The sequence below is a fragment of the Pan paniscus genome, chromosome 12 (genome assembly GCF_029289425.2).
Source record: "Pan paniscus chromosome 12, NHGRI_mPanPan1-v2.0_pri, whole genome shotgun sequence".
NCBI classification, from domain to species: Eukaryota; Metazoa; Chordata; class Mammalia; order Primates; family Hominidae; genus Pan; species Pan paniscus.
Window position 1 is genome coordinate 71,655,644 of NC_073261.2, and position 14,264 is coordinate 71,669,907.

At 45.0% G+C, this 14,264-nt stretch overlaps 1 protein-coding gene across 2 annotated transcripts in view; it reads right to left on the reverse strand.

Moving 5' to 3' along the window:
• Positions 1-9,328: 9,328 nt before the first annotated feature.
• The window catches only part of SPTBN1 (spectrin beta, non-erythrocytic 1), a 139,556-nt gene continuing 134,620 nt past the window's right edge, over positions 9,329-14,264 (reverse strand). For both annotated transcript variants that reach the window (XM_034953145.3, XM_008956253.5), the window contains exons 33-35: positions 12,925-13,098; positions 11,367-11,409; positions 9,329-10,658 (exon numbers count right to left, since the gene is read on the reverse strand). In XM_034953145.3, coding sequence (XP_034809036.1) covers positions 10,440-10,658; positions 11,367-11,409; positions 12,925-13,098 — 436 coding nt within the window. In that variant the 3' untranslated portion in view covers positions 9,329-10,439. The remainder of the gene's footprint in view (positions 10,659-11,366; positions 11,410-12,924; positions 13,099-14,264) is intronic.

Consider the following 14,264-nt stretch of genomic DNA (forward strand, 5'->3'; position numbering starts at 1 on the left):
GCGGCTGAGATCAAGGCTCTCTCTGAGGCTGGGCAGGAGAATGACTCCCCTGGGAGAACATTTCCACAAGGGGAAAGTGGTTAGTAGATGCGTACCCTGCACCAAGGCACGTGATTAAAGGGGAATATGGTCTGTGCAGTAGCCATACCAGGGGGCAGTTTATGCCCCCAGAAAACTGCTCTCAGAAAGAACCAAGAGCTGTAATTTTGGGAACACAAGCCTCTTTGGTGGAGAGTGGTGTTATTGCTAAATACCCAGCATCTGGGGAGCATTTTAATGCCTGATGCTGCATCAACTTGTGGAAAACTACCAATAGTCCTTGAAATAAGCATCACAAAGTCTGGTAGAAACATAGCAAAATGTTTATGATGCATATGTAAGTAAAAATTGTATGCAGAATAGGTACTTGTGATGTTTAACTATGTAGGATTTGACGCATGTGGGCCAGTGGGTTGTTAGAGTTAAAAAAAAAAGTAAGAATGCTTTTTTTTTTTTTTTTATTGAGACAGAGTCTCTCTCTGTTGCCCAGGCAGGAGTACATGGGCATGATCTCAGCTCACTGCAACCTCCACCTCCCAAGTTCAAGTGATTCTCGTGCCTCAGCCACCCAAGTAGCTGGTATTACAGGCGTGCACCACCACGCCTAGCTAATTTTTTTTTTTAAGTAGAGATGGTGTTGTGCCATTTTGGCCAGGCTGGTCTTGAACTGCTGACCTCAAGTGGTCTGTCTGCCTTGGCCTCCCAAACTGTTGGGATTACAGGTGTGAGCTACCACACCTGGCCCAAGAATGCTTTTATCATACTGTCTTTCCTGTTCAAAATATTGCATCTCTTACCAACATGTTTCACTAAAAAAACATGAGCTCACCAAATGCCTATTTAAGGAACTGAATTTTTATTTTTAAAAATAAATTCCCCCAAGTGATGCTACTCATCTGTTTCTTTGGGGAATCCCAGATGCCTGAGTTAATGGTCAGAACATCATTTGGCTGGGAAACAATCCATATAGGTGCAAATGTCCCTGGGTGCGTGGCCCCGTGATTGGGTGCAGCTCCCTCTCAGTCAGTTCTCACTGTCTTATCAAGACTCCATCTCTGAAATCTTGAAATGCATCTTGAAATGCAAGGATCCTTAATCCATTTATTCCTTTGACAAATAGAAAATGAGCCCTTCTGTCTGTTCACGCTTCCCCTCTTTCCTCTTCTGAGAAATGGAGGTCTAATTGCTGGCATGGGAAAGAGCCTTGTTTTAACCGTCAGCTCCGCGCTAGTGGATGGAAGACAGGGTTAGCATGCCCTGTTTTTCATACAGCACCTGGGCTTGTAAAATGGAACTAAAGAAGGAAATGATGACCAGGCATCCAGAAGTCAGCTCCTGTCTTTCTATGCTCTGCTAGAAAAGAGAGGTTGTGAGCTGAGGGACATCAGGAGAGCAGGAAGACCTGCAGGAAGAGCCGGCTGGGCACCCAAACATGGCTGTACCTCAGAAGATGCCTGTGCAGTTCAGAACTTGGAGGAGATGGGGCCGCAGGTGCTGAGGAGGCAGTAAGAGTCAGATGCAGTGACACAGGGGAGGTCAGACATCACAGGAAAGAGCAATGATGGAAGTCAGGGAACGAAGGGGCCCTGTGGCCAGTTCAGGGGGCTAGAGTGAAAATCTGACCTATCTCAGCTGCAGCCCATCAGTTCCTGTAGCTTGTCTTCACATCCTTTGGCTAGAAAGCAGATGAAAGAAAACCTGTCCACAGAGGCTGTGGGCTGAGCCTCTCCTCCCCACTTTTTAAACACCAGACACCGACATAGGCTTTATGCTGAGCTGTGATTTATCTTGCCAACCTTCTGAGGCTACAGAGTACCCAGCTGTTTGGAGGGTCCTTCTGCTCTACCTTTCCTCCTTCTTTACTTCTTTCCTTCCATCTTTTCTTCCTTCCAAATATTTATCGTGTCCCCACCACACACTCTTTATCTGAACTTAAATTTGATCCGAAAAGGACTTCAGCATGTATTGACAGTTGAAATCCAGGCAGCTACAGATTTGTAAGGCCAGTGAATCAGGCATCAGCTATCCTCTAATTACATTGCACATGTATTTGAGAGCAAAGCTTGCACTTGCATAGCTAAACTCTAGAGTCACATGGATGCTCAAGGAGTCAGTGAAGAGCTGTGGCTTCAAGAACCCAGTCTTGCATGGCTGTTGAGTGGACATGACACTGGGTATCCAGTCCTTTCTCTGAAAGCCCACGACTGGGGCAACAGCTTACACACAGGAGATGCCCTCTCAGCTGGCACTGGTTCCATGACCATCATTCCTCAGCCCACAGAGAAGTGCAGGACAAGAATCTAGGTGGGGGACAGTTAGTGTAGTCTGAGAGTGTGGCCTCTGGAGAGATGTGTCAGAATTCAAATATCCAGCTGCGATTTGTACAAGTACTTAACTCTTTAAGCCTCTGTTTTCTTCTTTGTACAATGAAGACATTGCCTGGTAGAATTGCTGCAAGGATTTGATGAGAACGCAACTTGAAAACTTAGCACACTGCCTGGACAACCTTATAGTTGGTTACCTATTAATATTAGCAAGATGAAATCATTCCATTTGGAGGAAAACAAATGGTGGAAACAAAACCAGTGGTTCAGAGTCCCATACCTAAATCACTGACTGATTTTTTTCAATCAGTTGTCCTGACATGTTCAGATCCAGCGTGAGCTCCTGGCTTCTCTCCCTTTTCCTATGCAGTGTGTTCACACTCACACATCCACTTGTTACACAGCGCAGGATGCCACTGAGATCCTGAACACACACCTCCTTCTCAGCTCAAGATATCAAGGCAGCTGAATGGAGATGAGGCAGGGGGAAGGTCAGTCCTGGGGTCAGCCAGATCGTGTTAAAGCTTCAGAGCACAGTGGTCTTGGTTCTACCAGCTCTGGCTTAGCTCAGTCTTCTTTTCTCTGGGGTGACAGTTCAGGTTGTGGGTCTAACAACACCTCACTAATAAGTCTCTACCTCACAGGGTCATTGTGAAGGTTGGAACGAGTTAACATGGGGGAAGTGCAAAGGGCAGCACCTGACTGACGCATACAGTAGGCGCCTGGCCAAATGCTGGCTGTGTCAGAGCCAGAGCAGAAATGGTATTCCTCTTCGTTCTGCGCCAAGTGCTACAAGGACAGCCGCCACTAGTACTGGTGCCTGATGATCTGAGACACGAGGGGGCCATCAGGTTATGTTCCAGCTACAGCGCTGCTCCCCCTCCTTCCCCGCTTCCTGAGGCAACTGTGATAGAGAAATGATGGAAATCGTGTGTCACAGGTGAAAAGAGAACATAAGGATGGGTTCATCTTCGCAAACTGTTCTCCTATGGAATTGAAATTTTTTCCCCACCTGAGGAAAGCCAGACATTCTGCCTTCTCACCTTTTCCAAACACCAGCGGCACCCTCTTCCTTTAAACCCTCATGCCTGAGTAAATGGCTTCCCTGGGACCCGGGCTCAGTGTCCCCAGCCCAGTCACCCTCCTATCTACAGCGAAGCTCTCAGGCACATGGGACACCCTTGGCTTTTGGGTCATCAGTTCTCTGGGTAATTTTACCCCCTGTCAGAGCTGGAAACTTTGTAAATAATAGGGTGCTGAGCGATGAGGGAGCTGCAACCCCGCCACGGGGCCAGGCAGCAGGGACAGTGTGCACCACACAGATTGTTTCCCAGCCAAATGATGTTCTGACTCCTCAAAGAAACAGAAGTAGCGCCTTTTGGAGGGCCTTATTTCAAAAGAAAATACTTTCTTAGACTGACATTTGGTTAATTTGTAAATTTACGGCATTCCCATATCAGCTCCTGTTGCTGATGAGCTGTGCCAGTGTCTGAAGTAACCCCCCAATGCCTGGTGGAGAAGGGAGCTCGGGAGGTGGTAGCAAGGGGAACTAGACCCCTAGAGGTCCTTCCTGCTTGTTAACCTACATTTGCTCTCTGAAGCCAGGTGTGCCCCAACTGAAGCACCTCGGAGGGAAAACACGGAGGTGGTGTTGGGGGGGTGGGGTGGGGGCTTATCAACACCTGCAGTCAGGGGCAGCCTTGAACACAGGAGCAAATATGCTTTAAAATAAAAGAGGCTCCTGCCTCACAGACTACCATGGGAGAAAAGGAACCGATTTATGGAGTGTGGCGTTCATCAGTTCATTTAATCTCCTCTAGAGACCAAGGCTCAGATGAAGCAGACGAAGAGGAGTCTCACATTTGTAAGCGCCACAAGGGCTGCTTCCCAGCATGGCTGGTGCGTGGTGGGTGCTTTGCAGAGGGGATAAGGGAGTCTTTTTTTACTTGTCACGGGGCTGGGAGGTAAAGGAGCCACCATTCAATCTGGCTTCAGAGCCTACCTTCTTTCCTCAGAAGAGCAGAGGCTGAGCAAGCTGGAGGAAGTAATCCAATCACGTGTCCCCAGGAAAGACAAGAGTCCTCAAATCCAAGTGGGGAGATGACAGACCCGTGTAACAGATGGCAGCTAGGAGAAGGCCCCGTATGCACGCCTGCGAGCACTGGCTCAGAAACGCACGCTCCTTACAGCCATTATTATTATTATTTTTGAGATGGAGTCTCACTCTGTCGCCCAGGCTGGAGTGCAGTGGTGTGATCTCGGCTCACTGCAACCTCCGCCTCCCAAGATCAAGCAATTCTCCTGCCTCAGCCTCCGGAGAAGCTGGGAGTACAGGTGCCCGCCACCACGCCCAGCTAATTTTGTTGTATTTTTAGTAGAGATGGGGTTTCGCCATATTGGCCAGGCTGGTCTCAGACTCCTGACCTTGTGATCCGCCCGCCTCGGCCTCCCAAAGTGTTGGGATTACAGGCGTGAGCCACCAAGCCCGGCCACGGCCATTTTAATTAGGGCTGTGGACATTCCCCTAAGATGGAAGATTAAAACCTTGAGCGACTGTTTCCTCCGAAAAAAACACAAAACTTGAGGAACAGGAACACTGGAAATAGTTCACTGTGACGGAGAAACGTAAATGATGACCGAAAATGGAGCAGATTCCCCGGGAGAAATGTTGTGAGCCAAGACTTGGCCTCAGCTCCACTGGAGAAATCTCCCAGGTTCCCGCCCAGCGCCCAGACTCCAGAACACAGGATGCCCCACCCTGTGGAGAAAGTCGCTGCGGGCTTATGTAAGCGAAATTCCCCTTCCCTTTAAAGAACCAGTTTCAGGAAACACCACTAACGTCCTGCCTCCCTGATTTCCACTCCCGGACACAATGGGTCTTCACCGTGTGATAAATATCCGAAAAGACAAGTCAAGGCCAAGTGGAAACATACGCAAGCCACACGCCCCTGCGGGCCCCAGCATGGCCGCCCTCCAGGATGTCTGTGCTGAGGCAAGAACGCACAGAGCCCAGGCTCACCACGGGGAAGCCACAGGCCTTGTGGGTGCCGGGTAAGGGAGTGAAGGGAGCTCCTGCCAGCTTCTCTGAGTTTCAGTTACAGAGTCCTATGCCTATGTGTCCTCTTCCTGCTGTGACTCGGCCCTGACCATAAGAAAAACCAACCCTGATAGGTTACACCAGGTTGAAAGGAACACTGAAAACACAGGTCAGGCAATTAACGCCAGGGGCCGTAGAAAACCCGGGCATCCCTGAGGAAGCAGGTCTTCCAAGCTCCCCTGCACAGAAGAGTCAAAATGAGGCATTACCTTGGAAAAACTTGAATTCTACTCAGTAATTCTACCACCCACTATCACTCACTCTCCCAAATCAGCCCAGTTCACGAGTATGAGGGATTGGTGAAGCTTCTTCACAACTTGAGTGAAAATGCCCTGAACCGCATGGAAGAGAAGCGTCAGCTACTCACACATCGTGATCCCTATTTACATGAAAGGGAACAAGCAGGACCTTTCACTTCTGTTTTCTGAAATGCTGCTTTTAAGGCTGACCTTTCACACACACACACACACACCCCACAAAAAACAAAAAAACATTCAAAGCTCAAATAGGATATAACATTCTTTCTCACAGGCAGGCCAGTTGAATTTTCCTTCTACAAGTTGAAAAACTCGTTTTTCTAGGGTGGCCTGTGTTCTTTAAGTTGGGTCTAAACCTTGAAAAACTTTGAAGCTCACGTTTATTTCTCCCCGAGGGAAATCTTTATTCAGTTCTGAAAAGTAAAAAAGAGCACTTCAAGTGCTTGATCCAGAGAACTGGGAGGTGGGTTCAAGAAAGACACACACACACACACACACACACACACACACACACACACCCTGCACACCAAGGAAACGAGCTTCAGCCAAAATGGGAGACAATGACATAAGGCTGGTTAAATATATGAAGATTTGTAGAAGACTGAATGAGGGCTCAGAGGCAGAGAGTAAGAGTTACTTGCTCAGACACTGCAGATGAGGTGAAACTACCTAAAAATGGGGCTGAAGGGGAGAATGGAAAGACCATGTAGAATAAATGTTTTTCAAAATTGTTCTCAGCACTCCTGGGTATTTCTTTATCCCAGATTAATGAAGATTTATGTTCATAGGAAACCCCAAACATAAATGTTTAATATAGTTCTACTCCCAATAGCCCAAACTGGAAACAACCCAGATGTCCTTGAGTAAGTGAATGGCTAAAAAACTGTGGTACATCCATACCACAGAATATTATTCTGCAACACAAAGGAATGCACTATTGATATACACAATATTACTTGGATAAATCTTCAGAGAATTATGTCAGAGAAAAAAGTCAATCCTGAAAGGTTACATCCTACATTATTCCTTTTATACAACATTCTTGAGATAAGAAATTTCAGTGGATCCCCAAAACTCAGCACATTGTAGGTGCTCAATAAATATTTGTTAGGGGAAGAAAACGACAGGTTTCCAGCAATAAAGAACAGACTGGCGGCTGCCAGAGGTTGGGGAGGGAGTGGAGGTGGGAAGTGGGTGTGGTTATAAAAGGGCAACAGGAGGTACCCTTGTGGTGGCAGGAATGTTCTGTATCTTGACTGAATGTCAATATTCTGTATGTGATACTATACTATATAGTGTTGCAAGCTACCACTGGGGGAAACTGCGTAAACAGCACTGTATTATTTCTTACAACTGCATGTCAGTATACAAGTATTGCAAAATAAAGAGTTAAAAAAAAAAAACTGTTCTCAGTTATTGGTGGTGGTATTAGTATTGCTATTCTGAGTTTTTATAACATGGAATAAAGCAAATGAATAATTTTAAACTATTCTAGTGGAAAATGAAATATTTCACCATGATCTTCAATAGACAGAAATCTCTATTGAGCTTTGATGGAAAGAAGTCTTTTTTCTTCTTTGTTAAGATATGTTTTTGTGTTATGGACCATGTTTAGAAAGGTCAATTCAAAATTATAAAATATATTCACCAAAAAACGAGGATTTCACCAGAACAAAACTGAAATACATTTAAGCCCATAAATTCATAATATTTAAAAAATTGTTCATCTTTAGAGGATAGGAACCAACTCATAAATAACACTGATTATAGGAAAGTAATGCAAATAATGGGAAAGACTCCAGCATTGATCCTGCCTTTTCTACATGGACTGCACCACTACATGAAGGGAAGTATGTCTTTATTTAAGAATTCCGACTGATAAAACAATGTATCCAGGGGAACTAACCTAGGATCCCCATACACAAGCAATTCTAACAGTTCCAGGAACTTGGTGAAATGACAATGTGCCCATCACCCAGTCTGATACAGTGTTTCACCTACTCAAGATGCCAGGAATTGTAAGAAGCACAGTAACTGGCACTCTCGGTACACCCAAAAAAACCACTGCCAGTTCCGGAAGTGCCATCAGAAGATGCATCCCAACTTGAGATGCTCAAGTAGGACAAAAAGTGGCCTTGATTCAAGTGACAACGCCATTTCATATCCTAAGCCTTATTTTCACTACTTCTTACTCTTCAGATTTATGGAGGGGCCAGTATTGTCACCCATACTGCATCACTGAAAATCAGGGTAAAATAGCACCGCATTATGGCAACAAGAAATATGCAAAATCCTCAAAAAACATGATAGTGGAAGAATTAAAAAAAAAAAACAAAAAACCCAAAAACTATTTACCCTGCCAGGCTTGAAGCTCATCAGGCTGTGCGGCCTGTAACCTCTGATGGCGAACACGTCTTGACTGGGGCCTTCTGACGCTCCTCTCGCTGCCCATCATCTTCCACATTCAGGCCTCAGTGGATCCTTATCAAATGCACCAAGAGAGAGCAAATACCACCAAACCCTGGCTTCGTAACTAGAGATCTGCGAACTGTTGAAATTGTTTGCACGATGTTCCACATGTACGTATTTATTATGGGACTCCAGGATTGCTGGTATGAACTTATTGCCATCTACACAGCTTTGTCAAGAGTACAAGACTGTAATTAATCACAATTGTTTCCAAGATACTTTGCCTTAACTAAACATTTTGGTCTGTTGAGAATAGAACAACTTGATTCCAACCCTGAGCATGGCAAGGGCAAAGGACTGTCGTGGGAAGCAGGGGAGAGGATGGTGAGGTCTCAGTTTGCCTAGAGGTAAGAGTTAAGAGAAAGCTTTGATGCCACGCAGCTGTGGAGCCCAGGGCTGATGCCACCTTAGGAATGGTCTTTGTGGAATAACTTACTGGACATCCATAATACTAATATCCATTGCTGCTTTATGCAAGTGGCATGGAGTCAACATACCCAGATAACCCAGGAAAAGTATGTCACTTGTAAATAACCCACGACTCTATGCTGAAGTCAGCAAACTATGGCCCATGGGCCAAACCTAACCTCTTACCTGTTTTTTTTTTTTTTCTTTTTGGTCTGATCTGTATAAAATAGACTTTACATTTTGAAATCATTAAGAAAATCAAAATATTGTATGGCATGTCAAAGTTATATGAAATTCAAATTTATGTCCTTAAATAGTTTTACTGGAACACAGCCATGCCCAGGCATTCACATACCGTCAATGCTGCCTTTGTATTACGCAACAGCAGAGTTGAGCAACAGAGACAGTTACGGCCTACAAAGCCTAAAATATTTACTATCTCTGTCCCTTTACAGAACAAATTTGCCAACCCCTATCTCAGAGTTCAGGTTTCACAAGTGCTCTGGTAACTTTTTCATAAATAAAAGATAAAGCCTGAATGTATAACTACAAAACAGTCACATTTATTACTGTTTGCTGTAGTTTTCAAAGCTTGTGCACCAGACATGCATAAAAAATGCAAAAGTGAGCCCAGACTGGTTGTAAAATGTTTCTTGTTTGTCATTTCTCCCTTTGCAGTTTCCCTGCTGGGCATGCACACGCAGCAGAGGAAGAACAACAACTAGTCACCGTGCTAGATTTAAAAGCATTTAATGACATAGCATATATTTAACAGATAGGGCAAAAGTTGAGAGGTACAGGTCGTACGACTGAGCACCAGGCCTGAGCGACCACCTCCCTGTTCAGGCCCAGCCTCTGGAGTTCATTCCTATCAATGTCATTTTGATTGTGCAGTAAGATGAAAATTTGTCATTACAATAGTTACAGTGACAGAGAAATGCACACTATGTATCAAATAGCAAGGAAATGAAGCAAATTATAACACAGTGTGGCAACGCACGAGCAAGTAACCATTAGAGTAACATTACTTTGTCCAGTAAATGCTTCAGTTCCACCACTTGTACACTTACCAATGATTTAAAGGGTTTATTATACATCTAGTTTTATTATACTTTGTACTAGAATTATCTCAAACATACAATATAATGTATTTCAGCAAAAAAAAAAAAAAAAAATTGAAATTACAGATTATTTAAAACAGCATCAGTTTTCTATTCCTTCTTGTATACTGACATTCTTAACCGTCATAGCAGTTGATGCAGAAAAGCCGCATGTCGTGTGTTAGTAAGTGATGCCAGATACAAATGGTTTGGTCTGTAGAGTTAATGTGGAGCTGCACTGTGGCTGCAGCAAGATCATAATATGCGATCTGTTTAATAAAGGTTAGCCCCATCTCGGGCACTTCTAAGAGTCAAGAGTCAGGGTAACCACCAGAAGTAAATGGAGAGAGAATGGTGTCAGGATATTGGTACATTTTGTCTCTGGTGAGCACAGGAAATATTGATTAAGCACCGCTGCCTTGCATACCAACAGCACTAGAGGCGGGTTATTTCCAACACAGCCTCACAAAATTGAGGAACAGTTTAAATACTGAGATCTAATCTATATAATTTCATTTAAAAAAAAAATCTGGCCTTCCCTCTGCACCTCAAACTTTTGTAACTTGGAGATAAAGTGTTTAGGTGTGTTTCCCCCACCCCCCCCGAAATGCTCTATAAATTAAAAAAAAAAAAATCAACCACATTGAGGAACATTAGGCACAGAGAGTAATGTGTTGGTTCTGAGCTTGCATGCTGGAATTTCACTGAAAAGGTAAGAGAAGGGCAGGAGGTGAAGGAAAGGAGTTCATTTCTTTTTGCCAAAAAGGCTGAACCGCTTCTCTTTGTCTTTCTCTTTGTCCTTTTCCCGCTTGCCGGGACTGGACTCGCTGGTGATGGTGACGACGCTGGTGGGGAGGGTCTGTGCTCGGCTGGATGCTGGCGTGCTCTGGGTGCTGGCAGACACCTCGTGTTTATCAGAGGAGATGGCGGAAGAGATAGCCTGGATCCATGTGTTCATTTCCTCCTGGACAGAGGAAGGGACACAGGTGAGACTCAACTAAGAGTAGGCATGAGGGGTTCTGGCTCCAAGGCTTGGGAATGGCGCATCTGGCCAACTGAGGGGTAAGCAGAGTCACTTCTGGGCACTGTCCCCAAATGCACCTCTGCCTTATCAGTACAGGAGAGGGAACCTGGTTCAGCTTCTCATGAGAATTCAGTTCTACTCATCACCCTAGTATGTGGCCCTACAAACTTGTAAGAGCTGGAAGACCAGTCTCAATCTGTGAGGTGGTCAGATCCCACCCTAGAAGGTGCTTTTTCACATTTAAAGCATTACAGGTGTTGTTTTTCCATCAATGGACTGTCTCTTTCCTTGAGGTGAGGTACACACCCATTAAACAGCTGGCTGCTGGCGAAGGGTGCAGCGGTGGTCCCATCATGATCCACAACCAGTCCTGGGACCACCTCACTATGCCTCATCCCTGGGAGGGGACGGGCAAAGATTCCCTCCATCGACTTTAATGGATCCTGCCTCGGCAAAGGGACAGTGAGATCGTATTCACTGCCTTCTAGAGACAGAACCAAACACCTTCTAGTGCTGGTGACTGGAGCCCAGTGATAGAAACCATCACTGATCATCATTTACATGAAGAACTTTCTGAATAAAGCCCATCATCACACAAACACTTGCAAACTCCTAAGTACTGGAGAGAAATAACATTTAGAAACTTACATCGTCTTTGGCTTGGAAGAGGTACTCATTGCCATCATTTAGTCTGTAATTTCAAGGAAGAAAGTTAGTCACCACTTAATTACAGAGAAATAAAAATCCCCCAACTCCCATATTCCACGCAGGACAGAAGCAAACCACAGGAGTCACAACAGAAGCGTCAACCTACATATGTCACCACCAAGCCTGGGGACCCGCCCAGGCCCAGCAACAGACCCCTGGAGATCAAGAAGCCATATAATCGCGCCAATGATACACACAGGGAGCCTGTGCTTCAATCCAATGGAAGGATTTTAAAAAGCCCCAAACATAACATTTGGGTTTATTGTGGCAAAAATCACTTGTGGATGCCTGATCACTTACTGGTCTAAACTGAGTTCAGGAGAAAGCTTTTGAACACAATGAGCCCTTTTGAAATTCTGCTACTGAGCTTGTATCCCCTACATTCACATGTTCCAGAGTTTCAGAATAGGCAAACAGAAAATGTCCTTCAACTTTTCTTCTACTGTCTGTCTCAGAATTAAGAAGCCCTATTAGTGTGACACTGGGAGGTCCCCAGGCTTGGAGGGGTCACAGGTTCACTCTGTGGCTGCGGAGAGGACGAGGGTACTGTTGTGTAACACAGGGTAGGGGCCGTTCGCTAATATCCCAGCTCTCTGAAGCTGCATGAAGGGAGTACAAAGGGGAAAGCAGCCAAGGAGCCAGGCTGCCGGTGCATTGTCCTACAAAATGTAAAGTGTTCCAGGACCCAAAGAGCCTGCCTGCACTGCGCAGCAGCAGAGCTTAATAAATCAAACCATCTGACACTCTCTCCTCTGGAGCCCTTGGCCTAGTCCAACTGGCATGAAACATACAAATAAATGGAAGACCAAAGCTTTTCAGATCCCAAAGCAACAGCACAAATCAGTAAACAAGCATTCTAACCACTTTTTAAAAGATAAAATAATTTTTCTGCCTACTTCCAAGTGTGAGGAGAAATTCTGAGCTTAGCTCCACTCTGTAGGGAGATACATGTATCCTACAGGGTAGAGACATTTGGAACTAGGTGGTTCTGAGACAGCTGGAGCATCTGCTGGGAGAGTCAGGGGAGGACAGGGTCCCAGGCCCCACCCAAACATTTCCTGTTTGTCTCCATCCAGCTCCAGGATGACTCACTTGACCCATCTCCAGATAACTCATGAGCAAAGAATAGCATCTCCTGGGTCGGGATAAGCTGAAAAGATGGGGAAACTATTTTTCAAAGCCTCCCTTAAACTGTGAAATGTGACTAGCTCTCTTTAAGTCTTAGGGAACAGTAAGTGCCTGGTTATAAAAGCAAAAGCTCCTTATCCTTCAATGCTCAGATGTACTGTTAACCACAGGGAAGCTGGTGGCTGGCCACAGTTGCCAAAGAATTCAGCCTAACCGAGACACGTGCCAAACTGGTTTTTCACTTTATTGGGGATTTAAAATGGCAGAAGAGAGAACCAACTCATCACAGCAGCTGTATAAGAAAACCAACCCCCAGAGTGGAAGTAAATGCAAACCAACTCTGGCAGCCATGAAGCACGGCGACTCTCACCTTAGCTTGAATACGTGTTTCTTCTTTTTGTAATCAAGGGCCACTTCGCAGACAGCTTCTTTCAAACTCACAGGGACCTCGCTGTGGTAGGGAATTCCAGAAGCAGCAGTCTTTGCATCTTTGTAGAAACCCATTTCTTGGTTATTTATGACACAATAAACATTGTGCCAGGACCTGTGCAGTTTAAAAAAAAGGGCAGGGGGAGATAAAGGCTCTACCACATTCCCCTTAAAGAACTAAACATTTCATTAACATGAAAATGATCCTCACACAACACAGTGTGACCCCACCCAACCCTCAACCTTCCTTATTACAAGCCCTTCCTAAATTCTGCTAACACTAAACAACAGAAAAAATTCCTCCATGGAGAGTTCAGGGACAGGGCACAGGGCAAGTGTTTGAGGACTATGTCTTCTCTTTTACTTTGGAGAAAAGCAAGTTACCCTCTTGTACTCTGAGCTCACTTTGATTGGTGTTTAGTACTCTTTGCTGTAGCGCCCTCTTATGGTCATGGGCTAAAGGCCATGCTCCTGCCTGAAAACATGCCTGTCCTGCAGCAGCAGCTCCTCCAGCTGCGGATTCATTACTTATGTGACTTGGCAACTTGACAGAAAGACAGACCCAGAGCCATCAGCACTTACAGTACCTTTGGGTGAATTAGAATAAAGTGGCTTTTCCCCTATGGTATGGCAAACTGTCCTAATATACTAATTTTAACAGAACACCGGCCTGTATTACACCAGCATGTATTAATATATAAATCCCTATGTTGTCCTCAACGTGAATGGCAGTTCTTAGATGTTCTGATCCCCTCACACAGCAACAAACTGCACAGTAAGATATGGTGGTCCCACGTGGTTGGGTTTACTAGTTAAGCACATAGGCTTTGCAGTTTCATATTCCAGCTTGGCCATTTTACTAGGTTTCCACAGAAAGAAAGCTTTGTTAACCGCTCAGAGCCTCTGTTCCCCATCTGTTAAATAAAAAAATTGGGGCTGTTGAGAGACAATGAATATATATAAAGGCTGATATGGAGATCAGGGCAGGGGAAATGGTTAATGGCTTTTTACAAAAAGCCCACAAGGAGTCCTAAATGAAATCAATCACTTAAAGTAAAGAAGACTCTTCAGTCTCAATCTAGCAAATTCCTTCTCTAGATGAACTACTAAAGCCCCTTCTAGCTACTCCCATCCAAACTCAACTCTTCTTCTCTCAGTGAATAACCAGCATTCTACTCCTGCTTTCCAGCGTCAGCCCAAGAAGAATGCAATGTCCAGGAAGCTACCAAAGGAATAAAACTACATGAGCACATACTTCTCTTCCAATTCAAGAGTGGCCCG